The sequence below is a fragment of the Styela clava genome, chromosome 9 (assembly GCF_964204865.1).
Source record: "Styela clava chromosome 9, kaStyClav1.hap1.2, whole genome shotgun sequence".
In the NCBI taxonomy this organism is placed as follows: domain Eukaryota; kingdom Metazoa; phylum Chordata; class Ascidiacea; order Stolidobranchia; family Styelidae; genus Styela; species Styela clava.
Genome location: NC_135258.1, coordinates 14,146,602 through 14,168,278, shown reverse-complemented (window position 1 = coordinate 14,168,278; position 21,677 = coordinate 14,146,602). Strand labels below are relative to the sequence as shown.

At 35.2% G+C, this 21,677-nt stretch overlaps 1 protein-coding gene across 1 annotated transcript; it reads left to right on the top strand.

Annotated features, from left to right (window-relative positions):
- The first annotated feature begins 569 nt into the window (after positions 1-569).
- Positions 570-21,231, top strand: LOC120339689 (uncharacterized). The gene is made up of 28 exons (XM_039407867.2): positions 570-664; positions 913-1,026; positions 1,364-1,523; positions 2,145-2,376; positions 5,637-5,816; positions 6,580-6,770; positions 7,835-7,962; positions 8,265-8,404; positions 8,520-8,759; positions 9,236-9,364; positions 9,675-9,876; positions 10,394-10,461; positions 10,635-10,904; positions 11,194-11,383; positions 11,758-11,878; positions 11,978-12,190; positions 13,567-13,695; positions 14,148-14,286; positions 14,596-14,762; positions 15,719-15,863; positions 16,272-16,459; positions 16,872-17,008; positions 17,082-17,175; positions 18,430-18,598; positions 18,825-18,995; positions 19,238-19,434; positions 19,830-20,087; positions 20,284-21,231. The coding sequence occupies exons 1-28, from the start codon at positions 637-639 to the stop codon at positions 20,474-20,476; spliced, it is 4,593 nt and encodes a 1,530-aa protein (XP_039263801.2). The 5' UTR covers positions 570-636; the 3' UTR covers positions 20,477-21,231.
- The last annotated feature ends 446 nt before the right edge of the window (positions 21,232-21,677 follow it).

Below are 21,677 nucleotides of genomic sequence, written 5' to 3'. Positions count from 1 at the left end.
GAGAAAAATTACAAGATAATTTTGTTCTATGAAATACCTATTATGTTGGACTCGGTTGATACATTAAATCAGAGGAATTCATATAGTATTTCTAAGCGTTACCAAAATGCAAAAATTCACTGAAAAAATGACAATGCCCTAAAAGGACAATCGCATACCGCAATAAATAATATCTACCCTTTCTTATACTATTTCTATGTTTTCGTTGTTAGGTCGCGCTTCGCATGTTTGCCTGTCGTTTGTAACATCAAGTTGAATAGAAATTGAATCAAAATTACGATAGTATTTTGAGCAAATTTTCACGATTTAATTTTGGCATAAAACGGCCTGACCGTCCAGGTATCAAAGTTGGCTAAATTATGAATTTGAAATAGACGAAACATATTCATTCAAACTCAATTTATCCGTGGATTGTGATTAACTGCCTATTATTTTATAATATCTTCAACGTCATTTCATCTGAAAGTGCATTTATTGAGCATTAGCTCGAGCTAAACCCCGGGTTGAATAAATAGGGCAATTAATAGGTATTCACAATCGAGTGAAAATAAAATATACATTGGTTGAACAGGTACAACTAGTTACAAATCCGATACATTTAGTTGAACTTTCTATCAAGATACCTACTGCCTTGAAATGTCTTACGGATCACCATCTTATGGAGGTAAGTAAATAGCCTTCTCTTTTTATTCAAACTATGTGGTTCCGTAAATAGAAACTAAGCATTTCTTGCTAAAAAGTGGAAATCAAATTAGTTTTTCTGAATCTTAGAGAGTACTGTATGTCGATTATTCGAGAATCACGTATATATATGTCGAGCGCACATGTTAGCGAATAATTTTCTGCGCCGAATAGAAATTCATTTTTTTTTATTCTAATTAATGCCTAATCAAATTTTGCTTCTGTTTTCAGCGGGTTATGGAGGCTCTGGCGGCTACGGAGGTTCTGGGGGTATTCCTCCTCCACCTCCCCCTCCAGGTCCCCCTTCGAAAAAGTATCCAGGAGTGTCTTATTTCAAGGCCCCAGGTATCGAAAATATTACCTATTTATATTTTCTTTCATACTTATGTAATATTAACAAAATGCCTCACAGGGCGTGATCTAATTGTGCGAAAGAATAGTCGATATAACCGGCCCCTAAACACACAATAGTTTTTTAACAATATAGATTTCAATAGAATGAATAAATTTCATTTTGGTTCACAAAGAGTAGGAGCTTATATACTTAGACATAGTTGTTGACTTAAATCCTCACCTAAACACGGTATTGAGGAGAACTGATTTTGGTTATTTTCGTCGAGTTTTCTGGACTCATATGCACTGTAAAGTCAGGCAGTTGACATGAATTGACCATTTTTTTCAGAACCTCCCGCCGACCCATTGAGTGGTAGTTACGTGGGTCAGGCAAAGCAGCCAATTTATTGCGACTTAGAAGTGGATCTGGATCAAATTCGAAAGTATTGTCCAGTACTGAACGTCGTCAGTGGAACGGTTCTTGACCAGGAGAAATCGCAAACACTTTGGTGCAAACATTATTCTTGTTATATGTTTATAATGCTATAAATTTGACATACGCCCAAATGGTCTTTTAGTTAGCACTAAAATGCTTTAAAATTTCGTTTTTCCGCACGTGGCTTTAAAGGAATTCCACGGGAATCATGTTATGTCACCATATATACATATAACATTTGGCAATGATGTTCTTTTTTTTTATGTTAAAAAATGCATCGCGTGGCAGAGGAAGGCGTCGGCCTTGTCGGTTGCACCCAACTCCTTATTTGGTTTCAAATTCGAACAGGAGTCAGAACTCAGTCACGCTCAACTGGATGACTTTGCGTTGGAGACAATAGACTTCTTTTTCCGCTCGCCCTGATTAATAACTTGGCAGTGACGGGTCTATTTTACATTATTTGTTATACGGTTACATTTTCATCCAATTAATCATTATTTTTATCCTAGCAATTATTATGAACAAATCTCTACAAACGATATTTCATGTATGTAGGGGGCAAAAAGTTTTAAACCACACCAAATACTTTCTAGTTCGGTTTAGTCTAACCAAAACGTTTCCGCATATTTCAGTAAATCTATTATAAATATATTTATGAGGTATAAGCATTGCATTGTCACATTGAATTTTTCAGGTCCGGGGACGCCACCGCTGCCCATTTTCGTAGCGAAAATGACGTGAAGGTGACAGGCTCCGGTGGAAAGTATGATGCAAAGTCTACCGTGACTGTAACTTTGAGCACTGGACGAATGCTCTCAGGAGAATTCACGGGAATCTTTGAGAAAGTTCAAAGAGACTGGACAGGAAAAATCAAGCTTAATTTCGGAAAAACATGGGTCGAATTTACCATGAAGCGAACGAATAAGGTAAAATTTATTGCGAAACATTTAGTGGCATCCGCCTGGAAAATTACATCATAGGAAATATTGTATATATATTACATTTTGTAAACGATTTCAACATACTTATATATATATGCGCAAATGAATTTCTTTTGCGCCCACTTATGTTCCTTTGATTTCATATTCAATGATTTCATTATATTACAAAATTTTAAATAAATCAGTACTGTGAAAGGTTAAACGCAGCCTAATTTTTCGCAACGCTAATGTAGTTCCAATTGGTTCAGTCACCAACGCTAATTGAGTTAATTTCCGGGTTGGTTACACCTGAACGCACTCACAATAAATAACTTCCTCCTGAATAACATTACTTCCGTGCACAATGTTATTTGTGATTATTTTTTGTCTGCAATCTTTAAAAATCTTGACAATTTTACGTCGAAAAATATGAATTGAACGCAAACAATCAATGGTAACTCGTGGCCAAGAACACGCACATCTAGCAATATGCGTAAGATATATATACGATACAGAACTACTTTGTGGTGACAGTCGATAGAAAGAATACAGTTTTGCATTGCATTTGATAAACATATGACCTATACGTTTATTTGTATTTAAATAATATATGTACCATATACAGTTGTTGCAGTCATTCTCTGTTATCTTTATGCGTTGTCGATTTCCTCTCTTTGTTATCATTTCATTCATACCGGCGTCGTGCCGCTCGCATTGATGAGTCAAGTTAACAAAACATTCATAGTATGCTAATTGGGCTGGGAATGGTTAACCGGTTAACCAATTTTGAATTGTTAACGGTTACGATTTATTTTAACCGTTAACTGACATCTCATGCACAAACCATCGTTATGATGTACAATTTTTTTGAAAATGATTACGCCATCGCAAATTTATCTCCTGTGGCGTTCAATTCAAAAGGATATCACTAACTGTAGCGGTAAGGACCCAATAAATGTGAAAAACATTTGAAGTACCAAGATTGCTGATTTTGAAAATTTGACAATGATAAATTCAGTTTTCGGTGGAAATATATTGTTTTATTGCAAAATCGTATATCAACGTCATCCAACAAGTGCGCAGTTAATGCTGATTTTGAACACGTCTGTGTACATAACGATCGTTTCAATATTATGTTGTTGTTCTTGTTGGTCACCATAAAACCGCTTTTCTCTTTAAACACTGGACCAATTGCTTAGAAGTTTCCAGGGGTTAAAGATTGATTTTTGTACCAGAAGGCTTTTACTTTTACTTATTTCAAAAATTTCTGTGGACTTCCAGAGATTCGTTTTTTGTGTGTCAGAATAAAAAAGAGCGACACCTTGTGACGTGCCCATATATTTGAGCGTAGGACTTTGGTCTTTATGATATCTCAGAGTAGAATTTGCACGTCGAACACTGAAAATTTGTCACATAAATGACATTTGATAACGAATTCGGTTTTTACTAAAATACCTCCATATGTCCAAAGCACGCTGCATATCTCTTGCATCAGAGCGATCATTCCATTCGTGAATAATTTTGAGCAATACCGGGATAAGATCACCCGAAATTGCTTTGTAACCATTGTGACGTAACAAGCATTTTTTTACGTCAAACGTCTAACCGGTTAATTTTACTCGTTTTTTTTCGTTCTATCATTTTTCAATATAGTTACAAGAGTTAAATCTTATTTATAAGAAATTGATATTAAATTTGGTTAATACTTATACTTTCAAGTTCGATTGATTTTCTGCTCTTGATCTTGCTGTCGCCATAAGTAATGTTAGCAATTACAATTTACTTTTATTCGAAGTCATTCAATATATTTCCTGAAACTATAGCTCTTTCGGGAAGTTCACTTGGATATTGACGAAGTAGTATGGCCGTCAGTTACCATGTCACATTTCGTGGCCAAGAACACGCACATCTAGCAATATGCGTAAGATATATGCACGATACGGAACTACTTTGTGATGACAGTCGATAGAAAAAATGCAGTTTTGCATTGCATTTGATAAACATATGACCTATACATTTTTTTGTATTAAAATAATATATATACCATATACAGTTGTTGCAGTCATTCAATGTTATCTTTATGCGTGGTCGATTTCCTCTCTTTGTTGTCATTTTATTCATACCGGCGTCGTACCGCTCGCATTGATGAGTCAAGTTAAAGAGTTCTGCTAGATTTTGGAACAAAACATTCATAGTATGCTAATTGGGCTGGGAATGGTTATCGGTTACGATTTATTTTAACCGTTAACTGACATCTCATGCACAAACCATCGTTATGATGTACAATTTCTTTGAAAATGATTACGCCATCGCAAATTTATCTCCTGTGGCGTTCAATTCAAAAGGATATCATCACTAACTGTATCGGTCAGGATCCAATAAATGTGAAAAATATTTAAAGTATCAAGATTGCTGATTTTGAAAATTTGACAATGGTAAATTCAGTTTTCGGTCGGAATATATTGTTTTATTGCAAAATCGTATATCCACGTCATCCAACAAGTGCGCAGTTAATGCTGATTTTGGACACGTCTGTGTACATAACGATCGTTTCAATATTATGCTGTTGTTCTTGTTGGTATTATTTATCTTCGTCACCATAAAATCGCTTTTCATCTTCGAATACTGGACTAATTGCTTTGAAATATTCAGGGGTTAAAGATTGATTTTTTCACCAGAAGGCTTCTACTTTTACTTATTTCAAAAATTTCTGTGGACTTCCAGAGATTCGTTTTTTGTGTGTCAGAATAAAAAAGAGCGACACCTTGTGACGTGTCCATATATTTGAGCGTAGCTCTCTTGTTCTTTATGATATCTCAGAGTAGAATTTGCACGTCGAACACTGAAAATTTGTCACATAAATGACATTTGATAACGGATTCGGTTTTTACTAAAATACCTCCATATGTCCAAAGCACGCTGCATATCTCTTGCAGAAGAGCGATCATGAAACTATCTCCATTCGTGAATAATTTTGAGCGATACCGGGATAAGATCACCCGAAATTCCATTGTGAGGTAACAAGCAAAAATTATTACGTCAAACGTCACGCTGTTAATTTTACCGTTTTTTTCGTTCTATCATTTTTTAATATAGTTACAAGAGTTAAATCTTATTTATAAGAAATTGATATTAACTTGGTTAATACTTATACTTTCAAGTTCGATTGATTTTCTGCTCCTGATTTTTGCTGTCGCCATAAGTAATGTTAGCAATTACAATTTACTTTTATTCGAAGCCATTTATTATATTTCCTGAAATTATAGCTCTTTCGGGAAGTTCACTTGGATATTGACTACTCTATTGACGAAGTAGTATGGCCGTCAGTTACCATGTCACATTTGGATACTTTTCCCAAAGGTATGAAGAGAAGAACTTTGAGTCTCTATTCCGCATTTGAGGACGCCGGCATAGAGCTTCACTACGCAGCTGGGAACGGACAGAAGGTTCGAAAAATTTTACAAATATTTCCCATTCTGATATATATAGAAGGAAATTATCTTTCTTAAATCAAGAAATAGCCGTAAATTACGACAATGTAATCTATATCAATGCATATGATGTTGTTTCGTTTAAAGCTAGATGAGGTTTATAGACGCTTCCAGAACCCTTACATCTTTAAACCGGCTATTTTGTCCCAGAATCTTTGAGCAACTGCCCCAGAATGTTTAGGCAACTACCCCGAAAAACTATTTCAGCTAATTTAGAAATTTGTCCGAGCGTCATCTCACGTTTCAATTGTTACGTCAATTTTGACTTCCTGCTGATTAGCCTATGTCAAGGAAATGAACAAGGAAGTCGAAGCTCGAGAAAACAATCATAGCATTCAGTGCTTGTACCGTAAAAATCAGTTGTAATTATCGAAGTCAATCAACACATATTTCCGGGCTTCCATAGTTTTCGTACCAAGATGGCGCAAAACTTGCTAACCCTAACCTAGTACACATACTATGTTCAGGTTGTGCGCCATCTTGGTACAAATACTACGGGAACACCTTTTTTTTCTATTGGACATGAAGTATACATATGGATCGTTTTGTTATTATGTTCTTGTTTTTTTGGTAAATTTATTCTTATTGTTGTAGAAAAATTGCGTTAGTCGTGAAGATTACCGTACCAGTAGTCGATTGTGACAGATTGCACATCCGTACTACCTTGTTTTGGCATCCGCGTCCTTATATTTGAGCATCGCTCTCTGTATTTTATCAGGTTGAGGATCCGACTCCCGATTCCGGGTGGACAAAGAGTGATTTGTATCTTTTGATGGGGGAGAAGTTTAATCAGAAGGAAGATGCTGACACCAATATTTGGTGCATGATGGGGAAGAAGCCTCCAAACAAACGTGACGTCGGTTACTCATTTGATCGAAATGGAAAAACCGGATTTGGAATATTCTTGGGGTAAAAAGCAACCTAAATTATGAGTTTATTTTTATTAACTATCTTATATGTTTTGTTTTTGGTATATTATGTGGACGAAAATACAAACAAACAGCCACATGTGCATGCCCTATGGCCTATGGTATAATAATTATATGCTGAGTGAAGTTTTATCATGATAACAAGAGAGCCATGCTCAAATATATCGACACGAAGATCAAAACGAAGTAGCATCAAATCTTACAGTACCAGTAATCTGACTGTGAAATCGCTTAAATCAATTTTGATGACGTTACCACACAAAAACTGAAAAACGAATTCGACAAAGCCAAATTTGAAAAAAAAAATAAATCAAAATATTAGCTTTCTAGCGACATCAACAATCAATCACTGAAAATTTATAGAAAATTGGTCTAATAGTTTACGAGAAATGCGATATTTTTGACAACAAGAAGAAGAAACAATGTGTGCTTGTGACGATTAAAGTGTGGCTTTGAAATCCTGTTACTGTCTAATATTCATGCATAGATGGAAAATACATGTTTTTGATTAAATGCGACCCAAAAGCTCGGGATTATAAAAATCTGGGTTTTCACATTAGAATTTTGTACACATGCAATATTCAAATCACACACACTATTCTAATTGAAACCGAACATACATCGGGAAGGTTATTTTCTCCCCTAACGATTGATTTTACCTGGCACTCTCATTCTATGGGTTCATGAATCCACAATTTTTTTTTATTTGTTCGAATCTTCTCGTGATATAAAATAACAAATTGACGAAACCCCCATTTAATAATATTATATATACAGTTTATTTCTTCGTTATTTAGCATCGGTTTTTGGCAAATATATCCTTATTTGCCCCATTACTTCAAATTTCACGAAATCAACATCCTGTATGCCGCAAATCGTAAATAGTATTTGTGTTCCATATTTTTTGTGAATGTTTTAGAAACCGATAAAAATAATTTTACCACTATTTCAGAATTGAACAAGTGCTTATCCTTGCGAAATATTAACGCTGAACTTAAGGCTAACAATCCAACAATATAAGCATATATATATTACTTTTTTTAGACATCCTGCTTTCGAAGGATATGATTCGAAGGATGGTCGAATAAAGAACAAAGCTGAGCGTTGTTTGCTGCATTATCTTGTGCATGAAATCGGTCTCGCACTCGGACTTGGTCATTCATACGAACGAGGTAGGCTAATTGCGAACAAGGCCATTTTGCCTAGATTGACGTTAATTTTGATACCACTTTACTACTGCAAACGTCAACATTAAGAGCTTCTGTTTTGAAATTTCATTGTAATTGCGAAACACTACAAATGAGTCTCACTGTATTTGGGCTAGAAATCATTTTTGCAACAGGGTCGGTTTTCTGGCCGTGTTAGATTTCTGATTTATCCAAAATAATACGTGTTGATTTTTATGAAACAGACAACAGTAAACTTTAAAGTTTGGACATGAATGGTTTATGCAAAAAACTAACTATTTGCTCAGGTGAAGAGGATTCTCTTTCTTGGATGAATTATGACTGGAAATATGACAATAAATACAAAAAGGCGGGTGCGTTTTACAAAAACTTTCAATATCGGTTCAGCGAAAAGGAATTGATGATCATTAGACATGGTCCAGGAAAGGTGAATGTTTAATTTCTGCTAGATTTCTGTTTTTTTAATGTTTACCTGTTTCCGAAGCTCGACAAACTAAAACATGTCATTCAGATAGTCAGGAATGTATTGTTTTACCTCACAGTATTTCAAGAAAGAAGCTTCTCCCTACACAATGAGAAAAACCGTAGAATATCCTTACGGAGATTCTTCATATGCCCCGGATAACAAACAGGCTGATGACTCTGATGATAGCGAGGATGAATTGGAAGGAGGATATGGAGGCGGGTATGAGAAATCTTATGGCGCCAAAAAACCGAGACTTCAGAAACCAAATCGGAAGTTGGAATTGAAATTGAATATGAGGAGCAATACTTACACCAAGGTTTTTATTACTCACTTTAAACCAGTGGTTCTTCACTTTTTGTTATTTTTACAAAGTCAGTTACTAGATTTATTCCTAATGTACTAATCGGTGCTCATTTATTGAAAAATAACAAGTGATTACTGTAAAGGCTGCTTTTGTTTATTGGTTACTAGCTGTTCAATTTATAGCGAAGTAGTAGATAATGCACAACGAATATTAGATTCAGAGTCAAGTTGAATTCGTGCTGTAAATTTGATTGTTGTATTGCTTTTACTTTGGATATATTTACCTCTGAAAACAAAAAATTAACCCATGGGCGAATTTATTCTGCACTGAGAAAAGCTGCCTGAAACATTTAATTTAGAAACAATTTTCCAATCCTTATGCAAAAGATCTATTGAAATCGAAATGTGCGATCGGGAATCACAGATTTTCGTTAAAACAGATTTCTTTATCAACTTGCATTTGATATATTATATATGTTTGAACCTCAGGGAAATTTGGTCGATTACGAAGTAAAAGTCAAAAATGTTGGAAAACTGGCCGCAATGATTGATGGTGATCTTTCTGTGGCAGGTGGGAATGTACAATTGTACGTGACAGGACCGACAGGCGTAGAAGAGGTTTAATATATGCTTTCTCATGCATTGTTTTATTGTAGCCTGTCGAGCCGTTAACCACTGTAATTGTGTGTTAAAAATTCTATGTTTTTATAAATATCAGAATATATGACAAAGACTTTTATTTTATCGCCCCATTCACGAAAATCGTTTAAGAACATAGGGAGTTCATCTCAATTTTAAAACTCTAACTCGACATCAATGTGGATTAAAAATGAAGTTATATTAGTCAAAATAGCGCGATTAGTCAATAGTTTCTATCTAGGTTCTATTTTCTGAAGTTTTCAATTATAAAATAATGATAATATCACAGGTGGTTGACCCGTACGTTCGACCAATCAAATCGTCGTACACTAAACCACGTGTCTTGTATACCGCCGAAGACGATGAAGGAGCGGATCGTCTGAGCGACTATGGTTCGGTCGGCGCTAGCAAACATGGATATATCTTTGATAAAGTTGGCACATACACTGTCCGGGCAAAATACGCGACTGGAAGATACAACGTAACCTCAGGTATTCTAAAGGAGTTAAAATAGACTGGAAACTAGGTGGTTATGGATCATGGGGTCCTAAGATGCAAATGTCAGATTGATTAAACGCAAAAACCAGCAAAAATAAATCTCATCTGTAACAGAAAAGCAATGCTCACATACATGGAAACAAAAGTCAAAACGAATTAGTAGTCTTACTTATCAAAAAACTCCCGACTTCGCTGACTACCAGATCGCTGAAATTCGCCACATTTTTAATTTTGATTACGTCATCACACGAAAATTCAAATGATAAACAAATCCCATATACCCTACAGAAATTTTATACTTTCTAGCGACAACAACAATCCTAAAACACCAAAAATTTTAAACCAATTAATTTAGTAGTTGAAGAGAAAAGCGATTCAACACAACAACAACAATTTAACGATCCATAGGCATTTCGTGTTCAAAAAACCTTTTTGATTCAGCGATTGATTTTCAAATGTCAAATTAAACAAATTCAATTTACTCGTTTTAATATGTTCATTACATTACAGATTCCTATTCGTTTGAAATAAACGAACCCGAACTTGATGACACGGAGGAGAAAGAAACTATGGCCGAGGTCAGTAAAAAAAAAAAAATAGGTCAGAATCTATGTAATAAACAAAAGCAAGTAAGTTTATTTTGAGAAACATTAGATAGAATGTAACAGCATTGTCATACAATGTTTGAGACTTTTCTATCAAAACACTTCTTCAAAGCACTGTCAAATTAATATATATCTACTTTTAACAGATAACAGAAATGGCTGAACTGGGAGGTTCTACTTATGGGGGCTTCAAAAAAGCCAAGAAATACTTCGAGAATCTTTCCAAACAACCCACGGAGAAAAAAGTTAGCCAAGTGACATCCCTGATTGCCCTCTTTGAAGGAATGAGTGAACCCCAAGTCAGCTACGAGGGAAAACCAGAAGCGGGTGGAAAACTGGTTATTAAAGAGCCTGCGAGATCATCTGCTTATTTGCTTAAAGATACTTCTGATGTTGTTGGATATTACCACAGCCAGGTATTACTAACTAATTAACGCAGAATTTGACAATTATTCTTAACTTTGATGTTGCTGATGAAATTATAAAAAATCCCAATGAGCTGGATTCTGGGACTTTGCCTATTTTGACCTCTAAGCAAGTTTACCAAAACTCTGCTAGTCGTTGGTATAGGGAATTTTGGTTTCGTTTAGCTCATCTCTTTATATGTAAATTGAAACTATTACTATTTATGGCAATATTCATATATAATCGCAGTTTTTAAGTGTTTTTGATCGAAGTTTTTTCTGTTTTTGTCTACATATGTAGGGTGGCAAGAACGACAATCAAGTGTACGCGAAACTTGTCATGGCTCGTGCTTCTCTGTATCTTAAAGAAAAAAAGGTTAAAGAGGCAGATGCCGAAGTAAATCAGCTGTATGGAGATCTTATAGATCGTGGTGTTAAATATGATGTGCTGAAGGACATTGCTAAAAAGTGGAAAAAGAAAGCTTTGGGCAGTAAGTGAATTTGTCCAATATATCATCGCCAAATTTTTATATTCATGGAAAGTTTTATATTCTATATGGTTACACGGTAATTTTATTCAACAGTACGTATTTCAGGTACTAGTTTCTAAATAACGAGAGTATCCCTTCCTATAGGCCACTTACTGCATGCGTATCCTATTTTGTACTATGAGCAATATAAAAAGATGTTTCATCCAGTACCTTTGTCATACGATGGGCCACATAACTTATGGCCGAGTACGACATTCTCATCCAATCATGTCCAAGAAAAAGATTAAAATGCTGTGACAACTTCCAGTTAGTAGTTGGTGAATTTTACACCAGCAGTGATTAGCAACGTTACTCATTACTATTCCAATTTTTAGAGCCTGAAGAAGAGAGAAAAACTCCAGACTATTATCAGACAAAAGTAGAAAAAGTGCTTGATTGGAAACCACCAAAGAAAGAATATGGGGCAAATGATATCACTGGTTTGGGAATTGGAACGTAAGTAATATACGTGAATTAATTACAATGAAAATATTCAAAACCTGGAATTTATACTCAATATATACTGAGTATTAAAATTCATCAACTATATTTTAGACCATTCAGCGACTTTAATGACCAACACAAAGCAAAAACTGAGGTGGTGTACAAGATGCTATTGAACAAGTACGATGAGACCAAAAGTGTTCCAGCTGTTATGAAATACGCAAACTCTTTGCAACAAGGTCGAGAAGTAAATGCGGATGCTCTTAAATATTCTGTTCGGGGATTCATCTTACATACCAAGGATGTGAAAAAAGTAGGAGTCAGGTCGGTAAATAAGGCGAAATCATGGTTTGACACTCCTATGTATTTGCATTCAGGGATAAACAGCATTTGTACTACTGCAGAGTTATGTCTATCGCCAACCAAGTTGTATTGCACAGGCTGTTTAGTCAGTCATTCTTAGGATATGTACATATTAAGAGTTTATCCCTCAACTAAATATATATATAAAAAAACAACAGCAAGTGAGTGATGCCAAAGCGATTTGGTATAGGTAGGCAATCTGTCACAATAGACTACCGGTACCGCAATTTTCAAGACTTCCCCTGAATACTAACGCGAAGGCAGAACCGCCACAAGGTGCAAAATTTTTAATTTTGATGACGTCATTTTACACAAAAAACAAATCCCATAGAGCCCACAGAATTTTTTGAAATAAATAAAAATAATAGCCTTCTGGCAAAGATACAATCTTTCGCCATTGAAAATTTCGGCCAAGTAGCTAAAGCAAAATGCAATATTTTACCACTACAACAATAACAACAAGAATTTCAACAACATCAGAATAATACCAAAACGATATTTAAGTCCATTTTGTGTCCAAACGCGATACATGTTGGGGATGATAAATACCCACCTAACATTGTAACAAGGTTTTCGTCACCAATCAGAGGCAGCACCACCCAACATACATCCGCATAAAGAAAAAAGAGATATAGTATACGACGTTACGCTATAAACAATATATTAAATAAGTAAATTTAGTATACTGGACAAATCGGAATGCCATATAAATCGACTTGGAGATTTTCATTGTTGTAGTTAGCGACTAAATGGCGTGCGAATGGGTTTTCGTTGCGGTAACCGCCGAGTAGTTCTTGGAAAAATAAATAGACCGTGAAGTACGTGACTGCAAGACTGTAATTCCATAGTTGGGTCTATTCAGGCCCATACCGTAAAAAACAATGAGGCACAGAACACACTTCTGTAGCACATTACGACAGGTTGTCCCATATTTACTTCAATTTCACGGTAATGCATTAGGAGATCAGCACATTCTGAACTGGAACGATAAAGTAAATTGATGAGTCTGTTTATTAATATGATTATATATAGGCCTACAGTGAATGGAGTTTTGAGCCAACGTCCGTCTCCCGAGCGTATTCGTAAACAAAACATATATATATATATATATATAAATTTTGAATTAACTTGGATTATTCTCCAATTTTGGATTTATAACTAGGAAAGGTTTTTATCATGCGCATTCGCGCAGTATTCATATTAAAATTTATTGTATAGCCAAATATGAGTGCAATTTAAGATTTTTTACTTTTTAGGCAACAGCCAACAAGAAAACAATCACCCTGTTCACTTTACTTCTGCATTCACTCTGAAAAATAATTTTACTTAACTTTCAGATATCCGGATCCTAAAAAAGAAGAACCTCCTAAATATGATGCACCACAAAGATTTTTCAGATCTGGTGAACCAAAAGAACTCTGGATGGATTATTGGAGAAATGATGCCGAACTGAACAATCACCACCAGTACTTTATTTATGTTATAAAACAAAACAATTATACTGTACATTCAATTATATTCATATATACTCCACGCTTCTTCAATGTATATAGAATATTATGAAAATGAGCAATATGTCATATATATATTATATACATCCAATGAGAATCAAGTTGCGCAGCTCGAAGGCTGACATAAGCTCATACTGGTTTGAATCCAATGAGAGATGACTTTTAGTCGTTGCAGGGTGGTTCGTATCCTCTGGGCCCTATTATCCAACTACGTGTATCTTGAACAATTAGGCTAAATTATGAAATAACTATTTCACGCCAGATCGGAATTGTTAATATCCTATAAAACTTAATTATAGTAGAATATAGCTCATATCAAATTTCTGGTATGTCCAGTTTTGTTTAACCACTGCTAAAAATTATTATACGAAACTGGTATTAAAATGAAATGGTCATTTTACTCCTAGATATTGGCACGATACGTACAATTACTACAACCAAGGGCCGCATCTTAAAAGACGGGGAGAATTATTTGGATACATGCATTGTCAGATGTTGGCACGTTATGACGCTGAACGTGAAAGTTGGGGAATGGAAAGTGTGCAGGTGCTTAATTAAAAAACCTCATCAATGATACTAAGAATATTTTTATCGATCATCGTACAAAAAGTTCTTCTCGAATACTATAATTTCTAATACTACATTACATTATTTTTGTATTGGTGGTTTTTGACTGGTGGTCCACATGTAGGATCGACTTTTAGGCTATTATAAAAGATAAAATCCTGATCGATATTTCTTGGTGTAATGAGCGTTCGGCTTAATTGAAACAAGTCGACTTCTAAATTTGAACGCAATGCAAAACCAAAAATATACTCCATGTATACGATCAATTTATTGTATTTTTTTTTGAAGCCGTATGATTTGGATGAAAAACCGGGTGCATACGACGCGGGCGCTACATTTGAATTGGAAACCGGCTATTCAGACAGAATTAGCAAAAAAATGTCCGAGGTTGACCGAAAGGATGTCAAATCATGGGTGGAAAACTATATGAAAGTGATTGAAAATAGAGAAGAATAGTGAGTTTGACTTAACAAACATTTTTACATTTCTTCAATAGGTTAGTACCGTGGTTCTCAAAATGGGCGTCTTCAATTTTGCTAGGGTGTCGCAAAACTCTTTCTCTTTTGCGAAATTGTACCTGTTTGCGCCGCGTGAAAAATTATACTGTACAATAAATTCTGAAAAAAGATTCGCAGGTAGTTTTTGGATTCCTTTGGATAAAGATTATTATTCCTTGGTTAAATAATCGTTGCACACTCTCACCCCCTTTGCGACTTCGTATGTATGTGAAGCAGGCTTTTCTACCATGTTTGTAATCTAGACGAAATAGCAAATGTTGAAAAGTGAATGCTCGCGCTCTCTCACAATTCACCCACATTATTCAAAGACATTTGTTAATTAAAGGACACCCATTTCACTGACTTTCGTCATGTTTTGTAAGATCGTTTAAAAAAACTTGTGTTTGAAAAAGTTTTGTTTGATTCCGATGACAATGGCATTCAATAATCTAAAAATTTATGACATCGTAATATGAAGTCATAATTTCTTTTCATATCTTCACGAAATACATGACTACAGTTATGTTGTATACAGTCATAGGCAATATACGGTTACCAATTAAAACAGGGTTTATGAAAAAAATGAGAAAACGATTTGATTACTTACTCGGGTGGAACTTTTTACAGTGAATCCGCCACATTAGAAATAAGACTTAATCTTTGTGGCATCCCAAAAATGCAAGCGAGAGATTATACATTGTATTGTCAAATCTTAGTTGCCAATTGCCAACGTTTGTCAATTTTATTTCGTACGCGCACCACGAAAAATATGACTCAGATGCACATCTTCAGTACGCTATTGCATCAGGACAAAACGCAAAAAAAAATTTATTCACTGATTTTTGTTCATGTTCTCAGAAAAAAGCAATGTTTTTTCCATATTTCCTATTTATTTCTATTTATACCTTTCTCAGCGAAACCGAAGACGCAGAATTCGATGGCAACTGGGCCGGGTCAGTCTTGGAAAGCTACAATTATGAGGAAACGAATAAATATGATCTTGGAAACATACATAACTTTGGCCATATGAAACTCAGTCAAATGAACGATGAAAATGAGGTAAATTTTAGTTTGAGCTGGATACATAACTGCAATATATTTGTGTAAACATTAAATGATAATTGATTGTTTCCTATTGTTTAACGTTTTGATGGCTTAGGAGTGGTGAGTAGGGATAGTGTGTAAAAAAATTATAGGTTCAAAGTTTTTAATCGAGTTCGCGAACCTGAATTCTACAATCGTCAATTCACCGGTGTTCTTTGCGCCATCACTCTCAGTTTGGACCATTCTGTTTGTTTCTGTTATTTTGTTTTGTTGTGAAACATCATGTTAGTATTTCCTTTCTTCTTCTTGTTTGATTTTAGATAATTGCATTATTGTACGTTTATCATCATCAAATTTCATTTGCCGAAACTAGGTCATTGTTTACAAAATAAATCAATCGTAATTTTAAATTCATTCCTATAGGTGGGTGGCAGTTACATGGGAAGTACTGTGTGCGCAATACGTGATTATATATTTTATCGATGGCATAAATTTGTCGATAATCTGTGGCAACTCAACAACGATTACATGCACGCAAACTTGGAGGAAACTAAAGCTCCAATCATTATTACCAAAGAAGATATCCGAATAACAACTTCGGATAAACCGAGGTACATGCATGTTTGTTTCGAAACATCAACCAATGCGTGTGCCAATTTTAAATGATGTGCGGCCCGCGAAACGAGCTTTTAATTTAGTGTAATGTTTTATCTGGTACATGCGAGTAATTCCAATCTCTTTGCATTGCAAAGCCCATACCTGAGTTCAATTTATTATCTATATTCTATGCAATGAAGTTGTAATGCCCTATTAGCAAGCTTGTGCGAAGTGAACAACACATGTCATTAGATCAATAACGTCCCGCGGTTTCACCCAGTAACTTGTATTTGAACATTCTGTATAAAAGGTTGCACACGGCTGGCTTAAATAATAATGTCTGTGTGTTTTCGTTTACCTTGATTACGTCTCGCCTTTCGGCAATTCACTAATAGTAGTTGTGATAAATATACACAATTTTGATAGCTTTGGCTCGGGCAAGATTGAAGTCATCAAAACCCAGCTCGTCAAGCCATTCATGAAATTTGAGAAGCATGACAAACTCACTCACGAACCTTTCAATTATCACTTCCGATTGAAGAGAGACAGCTCAGCAGCTAAAGGCAAGTTGCTGCTTATAACTAAATGTACTCTTGAATAATTTCTGTACCAATTCATATAAGAGTTTATTTACAGAAAAAGTGAGATGCACAATCCGCGTATTCATCTGCCCCGAGAGACATGCAAATAAAAGGAACCACTGGATCGAAATGGACAAATTCGTGCACGAGTGAGTATATATAAACCACTAGAGGTTCTCAACCGCCGGCCTGCGAGAAATTATAATCATTGTTTGTTATTTTTCTGGCAGCGTAAACAGACGCTGGTTACCGCAATGACAAGGTTGCATTGCGCAATAACGTCTTCTGCCGGTAAATTGTGTGTTTGATAAGTACGCGGTGGCCAGGTGATAACTCGGCCCCGGATCTTCAAGACTTTAATTGTGATTCCTATTATTAAAAAAGGGGTTATAGCGCGGGTGGGTATGTCATATAGTGGCTATTGCTTTTGACATACGACTACTGAAGAAAAAGGAAATATAAAACCGTAGCTCAACTGCTCGATTGATCAGGAGATAGGTTGGATGATTCAAGAATGAACAGAAAAACGCGCTTCAGCAAATCGCGGAAGGCTTCAGGCCCGATTGGTGGAACAGCAAAGAGTAGGATGGTTGAAGTTCCGCTGTAATAGTCTCGGACCAAATATGAAAAAATTGTCAATTTGTAAAAGCAAATTTTATTTTTAAATATCATATAATAATCGTGTAACCCCTTCTGTCATTTATCGTACTACCGATAGTGAAAATTACAAACCAAAACTGAAAAATATTTGGTATCCAGTGTTTTAGTTATGTAGTTTGAAGAGTTGTCTGACTGCCATGAACTGCATCGACTCGCACGGGTATGTGCTGAGCCTTATATCAGAAAAGGCGTTGACATTTAAAAAGGGACTGCGAAGAGGTATTGGAATTTGCGTGAAGTCGGCTGCGAGAATAAACTTGAATGCTCAAAATGGATGATCGGTTGCCTCGAGAAAGCACCTACTAATTAAACGAGTCAAGCGTTTGTCCATCGCACCCAACGCTTTAACAATAGCCCATGACTTTTGCCTGGCATCCGATTTGATACCTCTTCAAAATTTTATCTCCCGAATTTTCCAACACTTGTAAATAACCTGTAAGCGGTAACACGACGTGGTCTCTTGACAACGTTGAAATGTAATACAAGTAAGATGTCTCAAGCTTGCGTGCTGGTATGCGCTTGAATCATCAATATTTCCCGATGTTCTGGATAAATTGGAAACTGGCTATTTACTCCCGTACTAGAAATACTTAGCCGTAAATATTCGAAAGAAAAAAGAAACACGATTTTGCTCCTACTGCGTTTTATCGGCATCCAGATTTGAAAGTCTACTGCTCACCATAGAAACAAACACAATGAATGACTTAATATTAATTTCAATTAAAATTGTAATAAAATTATAGATTTACTGGGAAAGAAACTGTGGTCACTCGAAGAGACATCGAGTCTTCTGTGATTAAGAGAAAGCCAGAAATGTTTGAAAAAGCAGAAGAAAACAAGTTTACCAGAATGGTCGGGGGTTGGTGTGAGTGTGGATGGCCTTACTCTATGCTACTACCGCGTGGAACCAGGGTAAATTGTCTTACTTCGAGCCGTGTAATTGGTGCAATATTTCACGAATCAGGAAGTAAAGAGTTGTCACGTAATATACTGGAAAGATTTCTACACAGAGTTGATACAAAGATTTTATTGGCTCCGTTTAATTAAGAGCAACGAATATATCCATGTCTAAGTTTTTTCGGATACACAAGTTTAACGATATTTACACATCATAATTTATAAATGTATGTTTTTTCAGGAGGGAGAGAAGTATGTTGTATGTGTTGTGGTCACCGACAATGATAAGGACATGATAAAGACAACAAATCATTGTGGTAGCATGAGCTATTGTGGATCCAGAGATATGGAGTACCCAGACTTACTACCAATGGGTTATCCGTTCACTTGCAATGTTACGGGATCTTCAGAAGTGAGTATTATAGCAAATATTAGCATTCATTAGTTTGATTGCAAAACTATAGGATTTTACTTATCCTCAATTTTTGTAATATCTCTTTGCTTCTAATGCGATTTTGCTAAGTGATTACTTTCTTTCATTTCCGTTTTAAATCATTTATAGAATGATTCCTAAATTTACAATAATTATAGATTTTATTCTACTCAAAATGTTTAAACCAGAGAAATTAGCTTGAACATTTTTTTCATTTTCAGAAAACTCTACTACAAATGCTACAAGAGCAACCCAACGTTGCATTGGCGCCATTCATCCTTCAGAACGGACCGTCTTGGAGAGAACTCATTGATTCTACTATTGTTGACAGACCCCCGCCATATCCACCTGTTAAGTCGAATGTCATCTGGCCAAACAGTAAAGCACAGCTGTCCATGCTTATGGAAAATCCATTCATGTAAATATCGTTTTATGTGGTATGACCAGATCTTGTTACTGGCCCTTATGAAATTTCCCTTGATGGCCAATTAGGCTAAACAATCACAAAATAAAGTACAAAAACAATCAGAATTGGGTCAAATCATATCGCAAAATTTGGATACTGACGACAGTATATCTGAGGGTACAATTTGAGCAATGGATTTTAAATATAATGGTTTACAAATTGACAACATAATAGATTTTGTACTCGGTGGCCTATACTATAAAGCAACATGTAATCACATATTTGTAATACGGTTATCTCAGCAGAGCATTTGCATTTAATTTTCAAACGGAAACGATTATTCCTCGAATAATTTTATTGTTTGCTTTTTTTCTTTCTATAATTTTAATTAGAAAATATATTTACAGGACAAGTGGCGCGGTTGGAACATTTAGAATTGTACTTCGCCAAGGCGAATACAACGCAACAAAATCCACCTTCAGAGTTGTCTTTAGTGGGCGTGGCGAAGGCAATGGAAGTTATGAGATCATCGGTGCAGAGATTGGAAAGAGAATTCGTCCCTTCCCCAAAACCGATCCGAGCCGCAGAAAACCAATATTAGTGAATGGTCAGAAAAATATCAATGTTCCGGAATCAGGCGTGACTTCTGACCCGATAACTATGGGGTGAGAAACATATACTGCACACTCGGGTTGAATGTTAATATTCATTACTACTCCATTACGACTTCTCAAACTTTTGATTAAAAAAAGGCTTTATAGCAAGAAATTTATATTTCATTTATAATAGTAATAAATATATATTAGTATTTATTTAAGTTATACAAAACGACTAAATATTGTTTACACATTTTTTTGGCAGATTGGATGGCTCCAGCGATTATTACATCACTTTTGTGTTGAATTCTTCCGGCGCATTCAAAAAAACCAAGGGCGGAATAGTCAATACTCGAGCCATGAAAAATGTATCATTTTTTGACGATGATTTCTCTTTATTCAAGGGAGAAATCTCTAAGCTCTCCACTGTCTATTGCGTGAAGAAGATCATCGAATAAAATGGTCGGAAGCAACAAAATGCAAAAAAAGTTATCTATATATAGCTCACTATAATCAATTTGAGCATTAAAGATGGCTTTCTTAGTAATACATATAACCAGAACTTAGCATACTTAGAAATTGTAAGAGCATTCAGTCAACCTAATTTGCCTGTGATATTAGATAACCAAGTTGTTTTCATTTTCTTTTGTTATGTCATTATATTAACCTATTAATCTGTATTGATATAAAATTATTTCTTTTAAATTGGATAAAATCCAGAGTCCATCAAATTTATTTTCAAAGAAAAACTAGTGGGAAAAATAGAATTTATTCATCAATCAATAACTTTTCGCTAAGCGAGTTTGGCTATATCTTTTAAGCACTTATCTGTTAAGCATGAAATGCTTCTGTGTATAAATTAAACTGCTAGATAAAAGTTACAACCACTAAAGAAACATTTTTAAAGAAAACATTTTAATTTTGATTGATTTCAAATTGGTTAATATCGTTATATATGCACATTTACTTTGCTATAGCCTGAACCTGCTTTTACTTTGTGTATTCATTTATATAGCTATTATGTTTCTAGAGTGTGATAGAAAATGGATGACCATAAGTTTTCGCATGTGAAAAGTAAATGATTTGTGATTAGTATGTGATGTGGCAAGAGGATGTGGCGTTAATGTCGGTTTCATTTTTGACGATTGTTTGATTAGAAGCAAATTTATCCACTGGAATAGAGTTATTGTAGAATAAATAGTTATGCAGAATATTTTTTGTAATTTCTGAATTTCTTCTTTGGGGACGGGTCAATTTTCGGTTTTATTACTTCTATTTGTTTTGAACATTGTGTCATTAGTGGGATAGTACTTGAAAATCTTAAAATAGACAGATTGGATATTCAGAAAGTACGAGTGCGTTCAGTTTGGACCAGTAAATTATAATATTTCGGCAAAAAGTTTGTAATTCATAAGTAAGTGAGTTTCAGTTCAATCATGTACGAAAACTTGAAATTGGATTTGTTTGAGCTTTAAGGCAGCGTTTCCCAACCTTTTTTGGTCGCGGACTATTTTCTCACCGGCGAAAACTTTTTGCGGACTCAAGTTGCGTTCATTGCAACCGTACTCTGCGTGAAGAAGCAATAAAACCAAAACAACAAAATTTTAACGAATTTCAACAATGGTCTTTTCTGTTGCACAATATTCAATCCATGACAAC

Bases quoted from the DNA above. Each gene is read 5' to 3' on its own strand.
- LOC120339689 (XM_039407867.2), top strand. From the start codon at position 637: ATGTCTTACGGATCACCATCTTATGGAG. The intron at 17,009-17,081 runs GCAAGTTGCTGC...GTTTATTTACAG, and splicing joins AGACAGCTCAGCAGCTAAAG to AAAAAGTGAGATGCACAATC. The intron at 18,599-18,824 runs GTAAATTGTCTT...ATGTTTTTTCAG, and splicing joins TACTACCGCGTGGAACCAGG to GAGGGAGAGAAGTATGTTGT.